Source organism: Trachemys scripta, chromosome 1, assembly GCF_013100865.1.
Source record: "Trachemys scripta elegans isolate TJP31775 chromosome 1, CAS_Tse_1.0, whole genome shotgun sequence".
NCBI lineage: Eukaryota > Metazoa > Chordata > Testudines > Emydidae > Trachemys > Trachemys scripta.
In genome coordinates this window covers 93,324,281-93,346,722 of record NC_048298.1, presented here as the reverse complement: position 1 = coordinate 93,346,722, position 22,442 = coordinate 93,324,281, and the positions used below count along the sequence as shown (strand labels likewise).

Here is a 22,442-nt window from a genome sequence, read left to right as displayed (position 1 = left end):
ATGAACAGAGGTTAAGGCCAGACAGGCCCATTAGCTCATCTAGTCTGTCTTCTTGCGGAGCACAGGCCATTGCAGGTCACTGTTACTGTACTGAGCCCCATAACTTACCGTCAGCTCAGTGTGTCCCATGTTCTTTAGCTGCCATTGAATTCCACCTAACCACTATGTTCATATCTCTCCCCTAATCTTAATTATGTGACTACTCTGATGCTGCTCCTACACCTGGAACTCCTTCTTATCAGAGTTCACCAGGCATCAACTGTTCACATCCCTTCCCTCAGGAACCTGCCATTGTATACAGACACCAGTAAGAATGCTGAACCCGTTGCCTCTCAAACCCAGGAACTACGTGAATGTCAAGAGGCTGGATCTCGGGTGTGCTGTGTCTGATTGGTGGGCTTTCTTCTGACTAAGGGCTGGTCCACATTAAGCCCCCAGTTCGAACTAAGATACGCAACTTCAGCTACGTGAATATCTTAGTTCGAACTTAAAGGTACTTACTGCGGGTCCACACGTGGCAGGCAGGCAGGCTCCCCCGTCGACTCCGCCTACTCCTCTCGCGGAGCAGGATTACCGGCGTCAACGGTGAGCACTTCCGGGATCGATGTATCGCGTCTAGACAAGACGTGATAAATCGATCCCAGAAGATCAATTGCTTGCCGCCAAACCAGCAGGTAAGTATAGACGTAGCCTAAGTGATTAAAGCAGACTAAAGTAAGAGCTAGTCCATTACTTTGGCTGGATGTAGAGCTTCCGGCGTGGCGTTCTGCTCCTTTCGCCGCTGTGTTCCTGGGAGATCCCTGAACTGAGCTGTATCGCCCCCAGCCCTTCCACGCAGCTGTGTACCTGCATCTCCTGTCCGGGGCTTGTACAGTAGGGGCCCCCATGTTCTGGCTTTCACCGCTGTGGTTCCCAGGAGAGCTCTGCAATTCAGGGCTCTCCCGGGAACCACAGCAGCGAAAGGAGCAGAACCTCATGCCAGCAGCACCTCTAGCACGGCTATACCGCCCCTAGTCTTGCCTCCCTGGACTCAGGAGACGCAGCTGTGTGGAAGGGCGGGGGGCGGTACAGCTGAGCCGGAGTTGCTGCTGGTGTGGGGCCGCCTGGTGGCCGCCTCCCTCCCCCCAGGTAACATGGGATAGATCATGGGGAGGGGGAGAGTACGGGGCCCTGGGCTGGGGGTGGGGCAGGGTCACATGAGGAGTTACGTGAGGGGGATCACATGGGGAGGTTCCCCCACACACACACTTTTAGCTGGTGCAGCATACCGGTAAGAAATGAATTCTACTTGCACCACTGCCTATCCTCAACGAGGCTGACAGTGGTGTTTGTGTGCCCATTCATGGAGCTGTGAATTGTTTTCCCAGCTGCCCTCCCCATCATGCAGTACCAGGAAGGGAGCAGGCACTCACAGGGCCATTTTGTTTCCCATGGTCTCTGCCAGTGGCAAGATCTGTCACTCCTGGAAAGAAGGGACAGCTGAAAGTGGCTTCCTTTCTCTCTACCCCTCTATACAGATGAGGAAACCAGATCCTCCTGCAGGAGACAGGAAACACATAAGGAATTCCCAGTGTGGATAATCCTCTTTCTCCTCTCAGGTGCCAGTGCTGGCCCATCTACTAGCAGGAATGGTCACGATTGGTGGGGAAAAAAGGTTTGGAAAATGGTGACAATTTTTCATTAAAATGCCCTTTAAAAAAAAAAAAAAAGAGAGGCCAGTTTTCAAGGTGGAGGAAACTTTTCATTTGAGAAATTTCCATCAGTTCTGCTCCTAGGCAGCCAATTGCTGCTCCCACTTCAGAGTCCCTCACCTGATGAGTCCTCCCTTCCCCGGGCAAAGAAAAGGAGATGCTCTGAGGGATCTGCTCTCCGAGGCACTGCTCCTTACTTCCACTGCCACTTGGCACCCTACCTTGATGGGTTGATATCAAAACACAGACCTCTGCAAAGGCACTCTTGTGTCTCCGCTGAACTGCTGGCTTAGTTGAAGACACAGGCCCCTGTAGAGTTACTTACTGGTTAAGCATCTATACCTTATTGGATTAACATCATGGCATAGGCCTCTGAGTTCACTGGTTCGGTACCTCTAACTTGCTGGCCTGATGTTAAGGGGCAGCCCTCTGTGAGGTCATTGGATCAACATTGTTAGCTTTTCTGGCCTTACATAAAGGCCCAGACGTTTGTAAGGTTATTGACTACGTCAGGCTATCTTGCTGGGCTATTGTTGAGGCAAAGTTTGAAGTTTTTGGCTCAACGTCTCAAGTTTGATGGACTAGCCTTTGAGCTAACACTTGCTCAGCACTTCCACCTTGTTGGTCTGATGTCATTGGCCTCTGTGATGTCCTTGGCTGTGCTGATGTCTGTGCAGAGGAATCTCTGAGATGACCTTCTCAGCGCCTCTCTCTTAGTGGGCCGGGAGGGTACGTGTCTGTTTCTCCCAGTCGTGGTTTTACCTCAAGCGAAGAAGAAATGGTTCAGAAAGGCTTTGCTCCCTAAAGAAACTAGTGATGTAATTATAATAAGTCCTGGCTGTGCTGGACATTACATTACTCAGTAAAAAGGCAATTTCATGCAAGACAATTGTCTGTAATTTGAGGGGCAAAGTCACATGACCTCAGCCTTCCTATCCAGTTATGAAAGCAACAGAGAGCCAACTTCTTCAGAAAGGAGGCTGGGAAAGGTCAGCCGAGGCTCCTCTGAACCAATCAAAAGCCAAAGGCAGAAGCTAGCATGGAAGGCAATGGCAGCTTACCCAAAAAACTCAGTTGTCTCCTGCTTAGCAGTGCATAATTTAGAGACTTAAGGGACTGATTCTCAGTTACACTGCGATTGATTGAGTGGAAACAACACTCTGAGAATCTCCTCCAAGCAAACATGTAGGTGAGTGGATGAGGCAGTAGCAGGGCCAGCTCTAGGCACCAGCAAACCAAGCAGGTGCTTGGGGAGGCACATTTTCAGGGGCAGCATTCCGGCCTCTTTTTTTGTTTTGTTTTGTTTTGGGTTTTTGTTGTTGTTGTTGCTTCAGGCGGCAAAAGCCTAGAACCGGCCCTGGCAGCAGCAGTGCGCACCTTGTGGCTGGGCCGGTAGGCTCCGAGCGGGGGACACTCAGGCTGGGGGCTGCCCCGCGGGCCACACAGAGCTGCCTGCAGGTGCTGCAAGGTGGCTGCCCCCCCCCCTCCCCCCAGCGCCGCAGCCGGGGCTGGGCAAAGTGGCCCGAGCCGCCCAGGGACTGTGGGAGGGCCGCCAGAAGCAGCAGTGGGGCCATAGAGAGCGGAGCGCTGCCATGTGGGGCCCGCATCCCGCTCTCCAGGGCTCTGCTCCCTCTGGGGCTACCCTGCCCTGGCTCCTCAGCTCCTTACCAAGGCTGTCCCCCGGCTCTGCCCTCCCGGTCCCGGCCAGTCCTGAAGGCGGGAGCCCTGGATGGAGGGACCCTGAGCTGAGGCACGGCCCAGGAGCCCCGCTGCTTACCCCGACCCTGCCAGAACCGGACCGGCTGGAGGCGAGGGGGGAGTGGGTGGAGTCAGCACTGGTGGGGGGGAGCCCAGGGCTGGGGCAGCAGGGGGTGCAGGTGGAGTGGGGGGGGGAGAGCCTGGGCAGTAGCATTAGAGGGGGTTATTTTTTTTTATTTGCTTCCACTGATATCTTACTCTCTATACCTGCTGCTGAGAATGGTGATTTGGAGTCTGAGCACTTTAAAGAGATCACAGTCAGTGCCACAGAAGGGACCATCAAGGACTTGGGGTGCAGTAGGTTAATACACAGAGGACTGGTTTCCCCTTTCTGTTACATTGCAAGTGGAACATATTGAGTGGTCTCAAGCCAGTGGCTTTTTGTGCAAGGCAGAGCCAGGCGGAGAGGTGGCCAGAATCCACCACACTCCAGCTATTCACTGCTTCCAGGGGAAGCAGCACATACGTAAGAGCAGCCTTGTGGCTGCTCTAGGTTGCATTGGAGAGCAGGCAGGCCATTGGCTACCCCACAACACAGGAAGAACAAACCTCACTCAAAGCCCCTTTTCTCCTTCCCTACCCCCATTCCTGCCCTCTGTGCCTGCAGGAACAGAGTAACTGTGCATCAGCACCTAAGCTGAAATTCAAAACAGATGGACTTTAGTCCTGCTTTAAACAGAAATCTCTACACAACCTTTATCTGTGGAGCTTCTCCGGGGCCTCCATGATATCCTGGTTGTTACATATATTGTGCCAGGAGAGAAAGCAGCCTGCTTTTGTTGCCTTTACTGGACTCCTCACACTTGTGCATAGCTCACACTAATAATATTGCTACAGCACTATACAGAGTTAGATAAGAGGTTGTGAAAATTGAAGCAAGTTCTCCTATAAAACAGGCTGTCCAAGACCCTCCCGTTCCCCACCATACGTATGCACCCTCCCCGTGCTGCTTAAACCTCCCCTGTAAGGACAAACTGCTGATTTGAAAATGGATGTGCTGCTGTTAAATCAGAGTTCAGTCTGGCAGTCATGCCATGTGGATTTAGTCATGACGTCTTTGCAAATGCAGATCTAGTCAGTCGGATAGGACCATCTCCCTCTCCCTGGGGATAAATAAAGGAGAATGAGTGTGACGCAGGCATACAAATCACAGCACAGTTTCTCCAGGAAATCCAGCCTCCCTTCTCCCCAGCTGTAACACACTAAAGCCAGAAACCAAGTCATGCCCTCAAGTAGCAGGGACTACCAACCACTGCCAACCGGGATGGATACCAGCATGGGGGTGGGGGAGGGATGTCATTTTGTTTTTGACTTGCTTCCATTGATATCTTACTCTCTACCCCAGCTGCTGGGAACTGTGATTTGAAGTCTTAGTGCTCTAAAGAGATCACAGCCATGCCACAAAAGGGACTACCACTGGGAACTCAGGGTTCAGTAGGTTAATACACAAAGGCCTAGTTTCCATTTTCTGTTACACTGCAAGTGGAATATGTTGAGTCGTCTCAAGCCAGTGGCTTTTTGTCCAAATCCCAGCACGTATAGTTCAGTCTGACAGCAGGAACGCTGTGCACTAATAGCTCGGGACACAGCTGATGGTAGCCTAAAAAGCCACTAGAATCCCTAGCACCTTGTGCAGAGGCTAAATGCAAAGCAAATGGGTCTGAGTGAAAAGGCGATTCCGAATTGTACCCCAGATGGCGGTCACCTGCTGTGCCCTCAAAAGACAGGCTGCTCCCTTCTCTCTGTGTTTGTGTATATAAATCTCTAGCTTAGTGAATCCAGGGGTTTGGAGCCATTTCTGCTTTGGCCTGCCACTGATGTTCACAGCACCTGTGGCCATTTTCTTTGCAGACCAGGGCTTTTTCTTTGGGAAGGAGAAGACTAAGCCACTCTACAGAGTTATAAGGATAATAGTGTGTATCTCTCCAGGGCCTTTCGTTCCAAACGAAACCCAAAGCTCTTAACAGCACTCTGTCATGTATCTAAACTTCAAGCTGGAGGTATCATTTCCAGCCCCAGGAGCTATCCCTGCACTAGCTCTGATGAACTAACATACTAAATATAGTGTAGCTGTAGCGCCAGACATCTGAGTACATACCTAGTGTTGCGAACAGATTTGGGGGCCTCTAGCCCTTCACGCTAATTTTGAATGCACTAGCTCAATCAAAGTGAGCACGAATCTATCTCCTTGAGCTGGAAATTACACAACTTGAAGTGTAGACATACCTACAGACAGCATCTGTAATCTGTCTGGTTAGCTATCACTGGAGTAGCTGCACAGCTGGATACAGGAATCATCTCATCTACCAATTAAAGGGGACCACCTCAGGGATGGAATTGTTTAAGAGCACATGGGACTACTGCCCAAGTCGTTCTATGCAGGAAGTGAAGCATCCTAGGTCTAACTGAGACAGCAATAATATAATGAATAGCAGGGAGAAGGCTAAGCAGGTCTGCTTCAATAACAGATGGCTATTACGATTTAAAAAAACAATGGATTCAAAATAGATAATAAACCAGAATACCTTATTATTAAACAAACACTAATAATGTGCTCCATCCCAGACAAGACACACAGATGGACAGTCTCTGCTCTGAAGAGCTTCCAATCTAAAACAGACCTACAAAGAATGTGCTGGAAAACCACAGGAGGAACCATGTTAAGGATTTTTTAAAGCTATGAATGTGCATCTGGTAGATATCACAAAAAAGTCAATCTTTAGGAGGGATTTGAATGAAGAAAAAGAGTGTGGTGGCTTCATGAACTGGGACTAGGAGGTCATTTCATTTACAGAGGTGTACTGGGAGACTTTGGCAAACCAGTAAAGTGCCTAAAACCACTATGGCTTATTGTTAAAAAGCAACCTAGTCAGGAAGCTGTAAATTGATCATTCAGCAATCTCGGCTTGACCAAGGCAGGAGGGGAGAGGGTTTTGGGTGCCACGGAAAGGGTAGCTTGACCCCACGTCCTTCCTGATAAGAATTGTGTTGAAGTTGCTGATACATCCATTTTAAAAAGAGCAGGAATGTTTATTGGGGTCTCAGAGCTGCAGACTCTGGAAAGCCCACACCTGGTTAATCAATAGTCAGAGGGAACCTCTTGCTTGAAACTGCTTACTTAACAAGGTTTCTTTAAGGGACATGTCATTCTATTACTAATGTATAAATAAGGGAAAAAAGCTTGAGATAGTTGGACTCGTTTGGGGACTCTTTTGGACTCTCCCTCTGGATACATCTTGCGGTCCCCACCGGCAGATGGAAGATTTGGCCACCGGAAGCCTGCCGCTGTGTCACTCGAGAGCCACACTCAGCTTTGGTAATTATCAAAGGTTGGGGATGTTTTACTAACCTGTTGCGGATGTGTGTAAGTGCTTGAGACTAGTAAAGTTTAGCTTTAAGTGAAAGCACTCTTATGTTGTCCTGTTCATGCCAGCCATCTATTGGTCGGATGGCCGTGTCTCCCCTGATTTATTTCCTGACACCACCTCACACAGAGTAAAGTTACCAAGAGCTTTGGGTTGAAAGAACCCCGGGTAACAGAAGGCGCATGGAAAAAGTCATGGGGACAAGAGTGGAAGGAGACTAAGCAGGTGTTAAGCCTGCCTTTGTTGATAGACCAGAGAAGGGCCGGAAGAAGAGCTTACAATAAGTTGAGTAGATCTGAGATGTTGGACACAGAAGAATTATGTAAGAGCATGAAAGTGAGGATGAGCAGTTTAAACTTGATGTGGTATGATTAACCTGTGGAACTCACTGACACATGATATTACTGAGACAAAAAGCATATAAGATTTTTTTTAAAAGGGTACTAAGACGACTAGCTGCTGAAGTGAGAGTAGCCATACTAAAAAGTCTCACTATCCCCCTGCAACAGGTCATAAATGGATTATCAGTGGGATCAGGCCATGTTCCTCCCCTCCTGCCCATTGTAAAGCAGTGAAAAATTATGAGCAACTTTTTGAAGCTCATAGAATTAGCTATTGTCCAAGGGAAGAGACCTGGCTTGATAGCCCATTGGTAGCAATTTCTGCAGTTTTCTTTTCTTTTCTTTCCAGCTGTGCTTTACCTTCACTCTTTCTCTCTGTCCCATTTAGTTTTCCTCCTCCTCTGCCCGCTCACAGTAAATACGTGACGTCCTGCATCCCTCAAAGGGTTTCCTCCGAGTGGCTTGACTATTCCTGTATCTGTTCATCCAGTGGAGGGGATGAGTGAGAAGAGACAGAACCACTCTGACATATCAGCTACTCTCTCGATAACCCAAGAGCTCACAAAGAGCCAGCAGGACGGGACTGCTCTCACGTAGGCCCTAGGCAGAGCCCCCCCCCTGCATTAGCATGATGTCAACACCAGTGATTTTCCATCCCTACGGTGGGATTGGGGGAGAATCTACTGTGGAATTTGGAAGGGGGGGAGCAGATGAGAAAGGGATAGAGTAAATGAGGTTCCCGTTCTCGCACCAGGAGTTCCAAACAAAAACCACCGTCAACCCACAGAGCTGCCGTTCAGATAAGCAAGGAGGCACAGAGAAACAGTAGCTAACACCAGAACTAGAAGCTAAGGTGTCTTCCAGCCCAAACTATTCAATTGATTCAGTGTGTGACCGGGCCATAACAAAGCTGTAATATTACATCAGGGCCCCTGCATGCTATATTTGTACTGCATAGGGTGACCAGATGTCCCGATTTTATAGGGACAGTCCCGATTTTGGGGTCTTTTTCTTATATAGGCGCCTATTACCCCCCACCCCCTGTCCTGATTTTTCACATTTGCTGTCTGGTCACGCTACTGTGCTTACAAACAGTCTCGGAAACAATCCATCACCAACTAATGCAACTCTTGGTGCTACTAAATCACCATTTTCCCCAGTAACAGCTGAGGCGGCAGGATCGATTGGATGAGGGGGATGAAGCAGAGACATAGCTCATCACCATGATCTGAACGCGCATTGTAGTTCGAATGCAGGGCTATCGTGCTGGAAAATCACCGTAATGCCTGTGGACACATGCAAGAGCCTAGACTGCATGACATACCGGGGAGGTGGCTCTGTTTGCTACTGTTCACCATAAAAGGCAGCATCAGTGCTTCCTGGGGTGGCAGAAGATGCATGTTTTGCTTGTATCTTTATGGAGTGAGGGCAGCCAAGCTGGGGAAGGACCTTGGTGCAACTCAGCCAAGCGTCTATAAAACAGCTCTTTAAAAAGCCACAAAGTCACCTTTGCTGACATTTGCAAAGGGATTATATGCAAGTCACAGGACTGAGAGATGGACCCTGCCATGATTAGGGTCACAGAGGCAGGGAGTGAATTTATGTGCTAACAAACAGGCCTGCGTGGCTCTCTCTTTCTCACACATGCTCGGCTAGACACATTTATGAGCCTTTGTGAGACCAGTCTGACCTGGACTTCTCTTTCCATTTCTTGTCACTTCTAGGACGGACACATGCACCCCTCTGCCAGTCCCCTATTGCCTCTGGCCTGAGTCTCCACGTCCATCAAAGTGACCATAACCTGTAAGTATGCTGAGCTGGCAGCATTTTACATCACTTTGCACTGGTTGCAGGGCAATGGGGCGGCACCCTTTTGTCTAGCAACAACCACGGTGCAGACTCTGTGCTCTTGGGACATTGCCTAGACCCCAAACTGGGCTCAAACAGTCAAAGCATGTTCAAATATCCTCAAATGGATGAGAATTTCAAGTGTTTGGGCTGAAGAAATGACTGATGTTCCTCACATCAGCTGCACATGGTGGGACAAAGCTGGGTACAACGCCCACGAGGTATTTTCTTGGTCTCACCCTATAACATAACTAACCATCTCCATCCTCGCCTGCACTGACCCTGTGATCAACACCACAGCATTTAGTCACTAACGTGCACGCCAGTGCTACCAGTCACTGGAGGGGGAAATTCACGAAGCAATTCGCTGTCCGTGTGGTAGGTGATCAACATGTTGGGTAGGTTTTAAAGCGAAAGCCTGAGCCTGTCCAAAAGCCTAGCTAGTGAAACTGTGGGGCTGGGACTGTCCTATGTGTACAGGGCCAACACAGCCCTGCTCACCAACTGGGGTGCTACCATGCTACCACACTACAGACAAATGGGTGACGGGCTTTCTGCCAAGCCAATGGGGCACGACTGAGGTGAGCTTAGCACTGTTCCCTACTAGCTTGGCTGGGGAGGGTAGAGACTCACCTCACCCAATAGAACTGCAGCTTATGCTGAGTATGCAGCAAGTAGTGAGACACAACACAGCCAGCAACAAGCCCCCCTCCTCCATTACACTGCCCTAAGTGAACATAGCCATAGATGGCTGCTGGCCCACTTGGACTGACATAAGCAGCTGCCATAGCTGCAGAATTTAGCTCCCCACCAAGCCTAGCTTTGAAGCCAAAAGCAGCGGCTGTTGTCGCTGGCAGGGAATCTTATTGTGTTCAGCTGACAATCCTAGGCCCGTATTTAATACGCTGCTCTTCCTGCAGTGGCTGGTGCACCCCGAGCCAGAATGCGCAAGCTGCTAGTGGTCTGACTGAGACAAGGTCCAAGCAGACTGAACCCTCATCTAGGTGGCAAGAGGGAATTCAGTGACCCTTCCAGCTAGTTAACAACGCCAGATTCTGCAAGGTTGAGTTCCCAGACAGGAATGCTGCTCATGACCCGGGACTGGAATGGTGGGGATTTATAAAGGGAGCAAAGAAAGAAATACTCCCTGTTCCATCAAGGACTTCGCCCCTGCTCTGCTCTGAGTGGCAGAGGGTTTTTGGCCATCTGAGCTGAATGGAAAAGGAGCAGGACCACCCCAGCTAGGCTTCTGTATTTTAGGGAAACTGGCAGCTTAGTCACTGCTGATTTCACTCACACTGAAGTAGGGAATGTGCTCTAAAGTATTTAGAGCCCCTATTACTATCATACTGAGCCCCTCGCTATCTTCAATGTATTTATCCTCACAACAGCTCTGTGAGGTAGGGAAACACTACTATCCCAAGACATGGCGAAACTAAGTGACTTGCCCAAGGTCACACAGGAAGTCGGTGGCAGGGCAGATAATTGCACTGGGGTCTTCGAAGTCTTAGGCTAACCACTGGCCTATCCTTCCTCCATTGCAGGTTTTAACCATTTGCCTGCCAGCTACATCTCTCTATCGCCCTCTTGAACTAGGAGTTGCATTTCTTTTGTTGCCATGTTTCAGTTTACACAAGAAACGTGCTGCCGTTAGAAAATAGAGTACAGTGTCACCCTCAGTTCCCTGCAGAAGCAGCACCAACCAAGCATCTGTGAAAGGAAGAAACCATGCTGGGCCAAGGAGAATCCCCAGCCCAGCAGGGGCCACAGAGTTTGATCAAGGAAACCACACAGCGTAGTCAGGGACCCAGAATTCAGCTGAAGTGGAGTTTTAAAGGCTGATGAGCCTGTGAATCTGTGCTGGTTTTTGAGCAATGATGTAGTTGAGGATGTCTTCCCCCATACACAGATATAAGGGCCTTTTATTCCTCCATAGGGCAGCTTGATTTCCGCTATACCATACAGACTCCAAGTGCATCTCAAGACGTTGAGTGGTACCACAGGGGCAGTGTCCTGTGATGGTCACAGAGAGGAAATGAAGGATGTTTGCTACACTCTCCTTTTTCCACCTCCCATGCTTCTCACCTAGGCACTTCTCAAAAGTAAGAAGCAGACACAGACTCCGGTACAACAAGCATATTTATTTACTGTGAAACACACTATTCACCACCCAGTGCGATGGAAATTCAAATGCGTAGCAGCACCTGCTGGGGATCAAGGGAGTCCTACACTTTCTCTTGAGAGTTTTGGCTAATGAGAGTTTACCAACTAGCGACACACTTGCCAGTCCCCAGAGGCTGAAGGGCTGTGCTCATCCCCAGAATTGGCATAATACCATTGCAAGCTCCCCACTGCAACCTGCTAACATGTCTCATCCCTGATCTTAAGAGACGGTCACCCCCCCCCCCTTAGGGGGAAGTGGGACGCTCCTCACAGCTCATTCACTCCTTTGGTGGCTCATGTGAGGCTGCTAAGTTCTTCCAAACTAGTGATTTTGACACCTTACGGAGACCTGATTTTCAGAGGGCAGGAGCTCAGCACTTCCTGACAATCAGGCCACTTTATGGCATCTCCGGTGGGACACCTAAAACCCCCGAGTTCCTTTTGGAGACCTTGGCCAAGTCTGTCCATCGGGGTCCAGCTGTGGTGTCAATTCTAGCAGCGGGCAGGAGAGTTCTCAGTTTAAGCCCAGTTTCTCTCTCCCACACACATTCTCAGGCATCTATTCCTAAACATTCTCCTACTCGCTGGCTCTGCTATGAGATAGGGTCTTTGGGGCCGAGCTCAGGGGAGAAGGTCTCAGGTCATTCCTTAATGAACAAATACATTATTTTGCTAAGAAAACAGATTATTTCTCCTCTAGGTGAAGCCAGATATCACTGTGAGCGCCTCTCTTTGGTGAGAGATTGAACGCTGCTCTATCAAAAGCGCCCCCTCGCTTTTTGGATGTCACTTAAGAGGCACCCAAACCGGGGCTTAGGAAGCTATTCTAAGACGCACTGCTGGGCCTCCATGGAGGTGTCGCCTCAGGTGCACGCTAGCCCTGGAAACCGAACTCCTTGTACTTGCTGGCCATGTCATTTCGGAACAGCTCCAGGGCCTTCCTCATCGCAGCCTGGGAATCGGCCCCAAAGTCCGAGGGATGTTTCTCAGCAATGACCTTGACAATGATTTCACAAATGAACTGTCAAGAAGGAGAGGTTGGGGGGAGGGGGAAAAAAAGGGACAAGTAAGCGTCACTCACAGTAGGGACCTTTCAGTAAATGCAAAGTAAAAAATTGTTTGCAGATAGTGGAAATGACATCTTAGGGGTTGTCTACACAAACACTTAGCTCGCAGCAAGCGGGGGTGTAAATCTACCCCACACTATCCTGCTGTGTACTGAGTGTCCATGTGGGCCCAGCTGCTGCGCACTAAGTGTTCCTTAGTGTGCTTTGATCTACCCCGCTTTGAAATGGGAGTAGATCAAAGTGCACTAGGGAGCTTTTGGTGCATGGCAGCAGGGTGCCTACAGGCACTTAGTGCGTGGCAAGCTACGGCAAGATAGATTTACGCTCCAGCTGGCCACAAATTAAGTGTTTGCATAGACAAGTCCTAGGACTGAATTCAGTAGTTCTTCCCTCAGCCATTCAAGAGGCATTGTGGCCTATAGAGCACTAGGCTGGGACTTGGGAGACACCTGGTTCTAGTCCTGGACCTGTCGTGATCCTAGGAAAGTCACTTCCCCTCCCATCCTTTGTCTGCCTTGTCCATTTACACTGTAAACTCTCCCTCTGCGTTTGTATAGTGCCTAGCGCAATAGATCCCCGATCTTCACTGGGGCCTCCAGGTGCTGCTGTAATACAAAGAAGTCCCTTGGGTGCTGTCACTCACTAGATTCTAATATGATCTGGTTTCCCACGGGTGCTGGTGCTGCACCCACTGGTTTGTTATTGTTAAGGGTTGCATGTGAGCAATGTAAACACGGGGACTCACATACCAGGAGCTGAGCCTCCCAATATTACAGTGGTCTCCTACATCACACAGAGCTCATACAAGTCCAACTAGACATCAGTGAACAGAGGTGCAACCCACCCTCCCACTCAAGCCCATATTCTCTACACACACTGAACCCCCTCTCACCCAAGGAACCCGCTCCAACTCCCATACCTCCAAGTACTTGACAGGGATTTTATGCTTGGTGGCATGGCTCTCTGCCAGCGGCTTCAGCTCCGGTTCATGATTGTTCTTCAGCTTCAGGATTCTGCCCAGGGCGGTAAGGACGGTGGTGCCGTGCTTCTTCACTTCTTCGGAGCTCTTCAGCTCATCGATTGTCTTCAGGTTTTTGAACTTGGCAAAGCGTTCCTGGGTCTCGGGGTGAACCTGAAAGAGTCTGTGAACAGAGGCAGGGAACCCATGAGGTGCAAAGGTGGGATGGGGGGAAAAAACCATAGGAATTGCCAGACTCGATCAAACCCAAGGTCCATCTAGTTCAGTATCGTACTGATCTCTACACTGCAGCATGATTGCAGCTCGAGTAGACATACCCAGGCTAGCTTGAATCTAGCAGTGAAGCTGAAGTAGAACAGACATCAGCATGGGCTAGCCATCCAAGTAATTAACCAGGGTTCTTGGTAGGCTTGTCCAGTCCATGCGACTATGGCTTTGCTGCTCTGGTATCCAAGCTAGCTAGAGTTCAGGTATCCCTATGCACACTGCAATCACACCGCCGATTGCAGTGTAGACATACTCTCAGATAGTGGTCAGAACCAGATACATCACAGGAAAGTGTAAGAACCGCACAAAAAAGCAGATGTGGGATCATTTGCCTCCCATTAAGGTCTCATCCTAGCCCTCAATTGTTTGAGATTAGTCTGACCCTTGAAGCAGGAGTGTTGGAACAATTTGTATAGTAGGGGTGCTGAGAGCCATTGAACCAAACTGTAAACCCTGGATATGATGGAAACCACTTCAAGCCAATGGGTGCGGCAGCACCCCCGGTACACTAGTTCCAGTGTACTGAAGCATGAAGTTTTAGATCCTTTCCAAGTTTTCAGTAATACCTTTGACAACTCAGGCTATTCTTGTTGTCCACATAAATACCTAATCCTTTTTGGAATTTTGCTAAGTTCTTAGCCTCAACAACATCCTGTGGCAGTGAGTTCCACAGTCTAATTGCACATTGTGTGGGAAAGTATTTCCTTCTATCCACTTTGAATTTGCTGCTTTTACATTTCATTGCACATCCCCTTGTTCTTGTGTTACGAGACAGGGAAAACAGAAGCTCCTCCCCTGGACCAAGCATCATTTTATAACATTTAATCCTGTTCTCTCGTATTTGTCTCCTTTCTAAGATGACCAAACCCAGCCTTCTCCATCTCTCTCCATGAGAGGCAGGCCGGCAGTGCACTTAACGTTTTCAAATGATGCCACAGAGCAGGTGCCCATCTTACTTGTTTTTCACAGCTGTTTAGCCCTTTGGCACCAGTCACCTGGGATTGTGCCAGTGTATTAGGATCAGGGTAGGAGCACAGGGTCAGCTGGGACACGACGGAGTGACTGACATTTGTCTGAGAAAACCCTTCTTCCCTCACCTGCCATGGGGCTCTGAAGATTCATACAATTTAATGCCCTGGCTGCTTCTTCAACTCTGCTCCATGAGGCATTACAGCCATTAAACTCTGAGTTCCCATCTGAACTCATCTGTGCTGCTCTTAAATCGACCAGAAGGGAACAATGTTAGACATCTCCCTCCAGAGCCATGTACAGCACTTAAATACAATGGCCAAAGGTGCTACTAAAAGCCCTTTGACTGAGAGGTGTAGGTGCTGTGCCACAAAGTCCTGTGTGTGTGTGTGTGTGTGCAGACAGCAAGTGCTGTGCCACAGAGTCATGTGTGTGTGTGTATGTGTGTGTGTGCAGACAGTAGTCAGCACTCCCAACACCATGGCAGAGAGCGTGTGTTAATTCCTACTACTTCTCTCACCCATCCACCAGCTAAGCCCGATATCTGACACCGCGGTTCTCCCGCTGTGCACTGTTAGAGAATTGGGAGCAACTGGGTAACAAGAGCTGGAGGAGCACAAGGTCTGCAGCCATCCCAGGGCCGGCAAGTCTCCCACACCATCCAAAGCTACAAACAGGAGCTCTGTTTCCTGAAATGGAGATGGTGGGAAGGTGGTTAAAAAACAGACCTGTCACCATCCCTCCCCTGCTGAATTTACTGGGGGTTGGAGACATGGGGGCAAGGGGGGGTGTGATACGGCAGGCAGCCAATCCCGAAGGAAATGTCACTTTTGCCCCACGTTCTGCAGTGACAATGAAAGGGGAGTACTGGCCTTCATTACTATTATTTATTTGTATCATACCTAAGAATCATGTATCATTTGTGCCACAGTAGCACTGAGATCATGGCTCCATTGAGCTAGGCACTGTACAGACACAGACAAAGAGGCCCTCCCTGGTCTGAAGATCATACGCTCCAAATAAACGAGGCAAATAAAGAAGAGGCAAAAAATATTGATATCCTTATTTTACACGAGGGGGAAACGAGGCACAGAGAGGTAAAGTGACTTGGCCAAAGAGTCTGTGGTACAGCCAGAAATTGAACCCACATCTCTTGAGTCCAGTGCCTTCACCACCAGACCATCTCTCACAACGTGATGGCCACCATGTTTGACTGCCATGTGGAATGATGCTATTGGCCAGTAGCCAGTATGCCAGTCCCGCCACCTTTAACTAGAGACCCCTTAAAGGGCAGTAAGAAGGGAGTTCAGCTTCTATGGGCCATTCAGTCTCGTGCCAGATTCTCAGTCTTACCACAGCATTATATTAGTTAGATTAAATTGACAAACACCCCGAGTATATGGATAATAGGAACAGCCTTGCAGCAAAAAGATTCTTTATGTGGGTGATCATTCTTTACAGGGCTTTCATTTAAGAAGGCACCGGAACAAAGGATGTCTGTGTCAATTTTGTCCTTTATCCGGTACTACATGTACCAAGGTGGGTCTTTTCCTTGTTTGTTTCTTCTCCATGACCTGGTTTGTTTCAGAAAGAAACGACTGGCACAGAGGTCTCTCTTAGGGAAGGACATGCAACGAATTGCTTCGCTTAGTATCATTTGAACGATATGCTATTGCAGTTGATAAGCGAAGCAATTTGTTGCAGACACACTCTCCACCCAGTGCAATGTAAGGAGCCTATCAGGACCAATTAGCTTTGTTAAAATGTCACCGCTACATTGGAAGAAAGGTTATGATCATTTCTATGCTTGTAATCGGTCTCCCTTCACCCTCTGTCTGGCTATGGCTAAATTATGCCTGCCAAAGATGATGCATCTTTTGGACTCCTAAAAATACCTCTGAAGAGAAATTTTTGTTTTGCTTGAAATGGGTCCAGCTGCATTAAGTGTCAAAAATATTTCCAGGGGGTATCTACCTACAAGCTCTTTCACTTAGCACAAGCTGGACACACGACTATGCCAACAGAAGTCTGCAAGGCCTCCCTGTATTCAAATCCCTCTTGATTTCTACACGAAACCAGCTGGCTGATTAGGTCTTGGGGTAGTGAGGGATAATCTATGTATGTTGTGCAAAAAACAAACACCCCTTGCACTTCCTCCCCATTATGTTATTAAAACACTGTATTGCCAAGATGTGGCTATACACCACCATGAATATAGCCACATCTTTTCTTATTGTTTCTGGCAGGGGCAGGCAAACTTTTTGGGCTGAGGGTCGCATCAGGTTTCGGAAATTGTATGGAGGGCCAGGTAAGGGAGACTGGGCCTCCCCAAACAGCCAGGCGTGGCCCGGCCCCTGCCCCCATCTGACCCCCCCTGCTTCTCGCCCCCTGACAGCCCCCCCCAGGACTCCTGTCCCATCCAACCCCTCTTCTCCCATCCACCCCCCTGCTCCCTATTCCCTGACCACCCCTGGAACCCCCACCCCTGACTGCCCCCAGCCGCTCCATCCAACCCCTCCTCTCATTCCTGACTGCTCCCCCAGGACCCCTGCCCCCATCCAACCACCCCTTCTCCCTGTCTCCTTACTGCCCTCGGATCTCCTGGCCCTGACTGGCCCCCCGCTGCCCCATCCAACCCCCCCATCTTCCTGACTGCCCCCCAGGACCCCTGCCCCAATTCAACCCCCGTTCCCCGCCCTCTGACCACCCCGACCCCTATCCACACCCCCGCCCCCGATCAACCCCCCCCTCCTTCCTGACTTCTCCCCCAGGGCTCCTGCCCCAATTCAACCCCCCTGTTCCCCGCCCTCTGACCACCCCGACGCCTGTCCACACCCCCACCCCCGACCAACACCCCTCTATCCAACCTACCCCCAGCCCTGCTCCCTGCCCCCTTACTGTGCTGCCTGGAGCACCGGTGGCTGGCGGTGCTACAGCCACGCCGCCCAGAGCTACCAGGACAGTCAGCCGTGCCGCCCAGCTGGAGCCAGCCACGCCACCGCACAGCACAGCACACCGGGTCAGGCCACGGCTCTGCAGCTGTGCTGCCCCAGAAGCTCGCAGCCCCGCCGCCCAGAGCATTGCGCCGGCAGCGCAGCGAGCTGAGGCTGCAGGGGAGAGGGATCGGCAGGGGAGGGGCCGGGGGCTAGCCTCCCGGGCCAGGAGCTCCGGGGCCGGGCCCCGCGGGCTGGATGTGATCTGTGGGCCGTAGTTTGCCCACCTCTGGTTTATGCTGTATTCATTTCCCCTACCCTCCCTCTGTCTGTCTTTTCGGGTGTGAGCTCTTTGGAGTAAGGACAATTCCTTCTTTTCTGTTTGAAAAGCGTCCAACATACCGTGGCCACTACCAGAACCAAAAATTGTCATACAAGAATACTATACTCAGGATATTTTTCAAGAGCAAGGAATGGACCTTTCCAGTGAAGGGCACAGAGTATGGGTTTGCCAAGCAATGTTGCTCCCCTCCTTAGCTATGCTTAAAAGAAAACATTCTCATTCAAAGAGGGGAAGCAGATCGATAGATTCTCCAGTCATCTGCACCACGTCCTCTCCTTGCAAGTGTACGCCATACCTCTGGTACATGGGATTTAGCCCCGGCTAAGGGAGAAATCTGGTAGCAGCCCCTGCTTAAAATATCAACAACATGTCATTGGCGCCACATTTAGTTAAGATGACCTCACCATTACACAAGTAAAGCACCCAAAGCAACTTAACCAAGAACATGTTTATGTGCAGCATTTTTTAGCATGCACCTATGGGGATTGGTGACCTCTGAAATTGGACAGGCAGAACTGATACATAAAGGGGATCTTAATTTACTGTTAAAGCTCATGGTGTATGTCACTTGAAACAGGTGCCCAGGGGAATCAAAACCCAACATGCCCATCCCACTGGAGGGGACCTCAAGGCCATTGAAATGCTACTCACTGCTCCATCACCAGATGGTCAAAGACTCAGTATTGTGGGGCCTCCCTGGAGCTTGGTTCGGGGAGAACTCCGACCCTAACCTCAGAATCACACACTCCAGTGGAGGAGGGGGAGGGGGAAGTGCCCCATCTCAGACCACAGACTCAAGCTGGGCTTTGAAAAGAGCTTGGCTCCTACCGCCCACATTTCTAGAGGGTTTGGCCTGAGGCTGTGGCAGGCTGGAAGAGACTACCGAAGAGGAAACAGAAAGAAATGATTCGGGGGGGTTCAGCATGTGAAATTTGGTGGAGCGGAAATCACAGGTAATCACAGCAAATTTGATGAAAATTGGTTACGTGCAATTTTTCTCTCATCTCTTCCCACCATCCCTTTCTTTGTATCCTCCCGTGCTGTTTCCCCTCCCTACCTCCTGATGGGCCAACTTCAGGGAATTGGAAGGCCCAGGAGGGACACTCACCTCACTCCAACATTTTGCTTCACTGTGTTCTGTCAGTGGGGACCTGGAGTTCAAGTTCATTAGTGGGTTGGCTGATCAGGGCAAAGGGAGTGACAAAACCCAAACTTTTTTTTTTAATTTTTTTTTGGGGGGGGACGACCTTAAAAAGTTAAAGCTTTTAACCCAGAAACCAGAGTGACGGGAAACCCACTGCCCTAGAAATGATCAATAAAGAAAGAAGTCAATTCAAACAAACTCTAGAGAAAATGAAAGCCCCAGGGGTAATGAGACACAACCACCCACCTCGCTTTCTCACCGGTAAACCTCTAAGGCAGAGGTGGGCAAACTACAGCCCGCGGGCCACATCCGCCCCGTGGGACCGTTCTCTCCAGCCCCTGAGCTCCTGGCCAGGGAGGCTAGCCCCCAGCCCTTCCCCTGCAGCCTCAACTCGCCCCGCCACTGGCACAATGCTCTGGGTGGCGAGCTCCTGGGGTAGTGCAGCTGCAGAGCCCGGCCTGAACCGATGCTCTGTGCTGTGTGGCTGGCTCCAAATGGGCGGCACGGAAAGGGGGCAGGGAGTGGGGGAGGGGGGTTGGATAGAAGGCAGGGGAGTTCAGGGGTGGTCAGGGGCCAGCGGTGTGGATAGGGGTCGGAGCGGTCAGAGGGCAGGGAATGGGGGTTGAATGGGGGCAGGGGTTCCGGGGCGGTCAAGGAGAAGGGGTGGTTGGATGAGGCAGAGGTCCCGGGGTGGGGGGGAGGAAGCAGTCAGGAAGGAGAGGGGGTGTTGGATGGGGCGACGGGAGGCAGTCAGGGGCAGGGGTTCTGGGGGCAGTCAGGGAGCAGGGAGAAGGGGTGATTGGATGGGGCAGGGGTTCCAGGGGGCAGTCAGGAAGAAGAGGGGGTGTTGGATGGGGTAGGGGGAAGTTAGGGGCAGGGAGTCTGGGGGCGGTTGGGGGGGTGGATGGAGCAGGGGGGTGGATGGGGCAGGGGCCCGGGGGGGTCATCCGGAAGCAGGGAAGGGGTTGGATGGGCAGGGACCCGGGCGGGGGGTCATCAGGGAACAGGGGTGGGGTTGGATGGGTCAGGAGTCCTGGGGGGCTATAAGGGGCAAGAAGCAGGAGGGGTCGGAGAGGGGGTGGTGGCCGGGCGACGCCTGGCTGTTTGGGGAGGCACAGCCTCCCCTAACCAGCCCTCCATACAATTTCTGAAATCCGATGCGGCCCTCAGGCCAAAAAGTTTGCCCGCCCCTGCTCTAAGGGATGCTCAGAAGCAGATTAGTCATAAAGTCGAGTGCACCAAGCTCTTGAGCCATGCTCTCTCTCGCACTTCCATCACCAGTTTCATGCCTACCTGATTATAACTTCCTGTCCATGGGCCGAGAGGTCTGGTTCCACTTTCGCCCAGATGCCCAGGACATGGTGCCATTCGTCATCACTGAGCCCCATAATTTGTTGGTGCTTGAAAAAAAGAAAAGCAGAGATGAGGTTGTTTCCCAAGTGGTGCAGCTGTATGCCCTGCCTCAGAGTGCTGCTAGAGAGCTCACTCCGGGGGTTTATAATCCCTCCTCACAGACGGACACCTGTCAATTGTCAGCTGGAGTTTCACTCTCTTTCAGGCTAGTCTAACCTAATCTGCCTCTCTCTTTCTGGGAAGCTATTTTGGGTCTGGTGCTATTGTGGCTGCCACTGATGGAATAATTTCTGCTTTTCCTATTGGGTTGGCACATGTCCCACTGTGGGCAGAAAGGGCACTGCTGAAGTGCAGTGCCAGGAGCCTGTCACAGAGCTGGTGTCCCGAGAGGCAGAGTCAAAATTTCAAGCTGTAGATTTCAGAACCACATACTCGGTGTTAGGATATAGATAGTCAGGCCTGTCTGCAAAGGCCTATACTTTAAGAATTTAGGTGTATTCTTATCACTTAGCTAGTTATAGAGGTGTAAAAGAAAGAATCAAAATCATTGTCTATCTGTGGAAGGGCCTTCTCTCACTGTGACAGTCTGAGGCCCTGTTTAGTCATATTGAAATAAGGCAATCTGGGGCTGTTAGGAAGGTGATCCAATCTATCACCTCCAGAGAAAGGAACATGTAAAAGGAAATTTAGTTTGATAGTTTTCTGTCTGGTAAGAATTCACTTATCAATAGACACAGCTGGAAAACCCTTATGTCTGTATAGATGTAGTTGTGAAATCCTCACTTCTGTATTGTTTTGTATATTTATTTGCATGGTCTCTGTCTAGTTCTGTAATTGTTTCTGTCTGCTATATAATTAATTTTGCTGGGTGTAAATTAATTAAGGTGGTGGAATATAATTGGTTAGCTAATCATGTTACAATATGTTAGGATTGGTTAGGTAAATTTTAGTAGAATGGTTAAGGTATAGCTAAAAATATTACTATATAAATTAGGGGCAAACAGGAAGTAAGTTGGGATTCGAAAATAAGGAAAAAGGAATTTGGATTTAAGCTTGCTGGAAGTTCACCCCAATAAACATCGAATTGTTTGCACCTTCGGACTTCGGGTATTGTTGCTCTCTGTTCATGTGAGAAGGACCAGAGAAGTGTGAGAGTGAAGGAATAAGCTAACACTCGGCAGCACCGAGATGGACCATGTCTGTCTGTAGTGACCCATCCTTTGCACCCCCAATTATCCCCCCAGGATGGGCAACAGGGGAGGGCCCAGCTCTCCTGTAGAACTGGTTACTGATTACAAGAGTATTTCCTTTCCACTGCAGATCTGGGATTAGATTTTACATTTCCTTTTTAATAGTCTTATTTTCTTCTCCGATAAAACAGGTGATTCTCTTTTAGAAAATCGCACAGTCTCATGGAGAAGTCTCCTCGGGAGCTTTTAGTTCCTCTGGGTCCAAATGCCATGTGTTCCCCTCCTCACTCCCCAGAACCAGGAAAAAAACAAGGGGGATATTACATTACAGCACTGAACTGCTTGAATGTTGCAAGTTGGCACCCAGAATGTGTCAAAGAGCCCCCAGGTAGCCATTTATCAAACGATAAAAAACCTGACGCTTCAGGGCTCAAAACAATTTCTAACTATGAGGGACCAGGGTTAGACCTACTGTCAGGGGCAGATTATCCCACATCTGCATATTTCAGGGCTCTGAAGCACCTGAGACAGGACTCTGGGCTAGATGGACCCAGGGTCTGATCCTGTCTGATAATGTTAGGTTTCAGAGTAGCAGCCGTGTTAGTCTGTATCCGCAAAAAGAACAGGAGTACTTGTGGCACCTTAGAGACTAACAAATTTATTAGAGCATAAGCTTTCGTGGAGAAGTGGGCTGTAGTCCACGAAAGCTTATGCTCTAATAAATTTGTTAGTCTCTGATAATGTTCTCTCCCCTAATCATTAACTAAATGTCTGTATCCCTACATTCAAATAACAGTGTGTTTGGAGAAAGCCAGGGGCGGGGGGGCAGGGAAGGACAGTGCTGTGTTTACTGTTTGGGAGACTTACCACCCTTCTTTATAGCTCCATAGAGGGAGCTGGCCAGGGAAGGACAGACAACTGGCAGACACACTGACGTGGTGATTTATTCCCTCCCAAGTTCAAGGAATCTTTATTGACATGGTCAGAACATGGCTTGATAATAAAATTCAATCAACAATTACTGCTGTAAT

At 49.9% G+C, this 22,442-nt stretch overlaps 2 protein-coding genes across 2 annotated transcripts in view; one reads left to right on the top strand and one right to left on the bottom strand.

Moving 5' to 3' along the window:
• Positions 1–11,124: 11,124 nt before the first annotated feature.
• On the bottom strand, positions 11,125–20,448 carry MB (myoglobin). Its single transcript, XM_034777838.1, has 3 exons — positions 20,162–20,448; positions 13,153–13,375; positions 11,125–12,187 (listed from the first exon to the last, which is right to left on the bottom strand). Exons 1-3 carry the CDS (start codon positions 20,254–20,256, stop codon positions 12,041–12,043), a joined length of 465 nt encoding a protein of 154 aa, XP_034633729.1. The 5' UTR covers positions 20,257–20,448; the 3' UTR covers positions 11,125–12,040.
• LOC117881030 (apolipoprotein L6-like) overlaps positions 18,531–22,442 on the top strand; it is a 36,401-nt gene continuing 32,489 nt past the window's right edge. The window contains exon 1 of the mRNA XM_034777824.1: positions 18,531–18,677. The gene's annotated coding sequence lies outside the window, so the exon portion shown is untranslated. The remainder of the gene's footprint in view (positions 18,678–22,442) is intronic.

What these genes read in the sequence shown, in the direction of transcription:
- MB (XM_034777838.1), bottom strand. Translation starts at nt 20,256, where the DNA reads ATGGGGCTCAGTGATGACGAATGGCACCATGTCCTGGGCATCTGGGCG. An exon ending in GGACAGGAAGTTATAATCAG is followed by an intron (nt 13,376 to 20,161) that starts GTAGGCATGAAA and finishes CTCTGTTCACAG; the next exon opens with ACTCTTTCAGGTTCACCCCG. An exon ending in TCCCTGTCAAGTACTTGGAG is followed by an intron (nt 12,188 to 13,152) that starts GTATGGGAGTTG and finishes CCTTCTTGACAG; the next exon opens with TTCATTTGTGAAATCATTGT.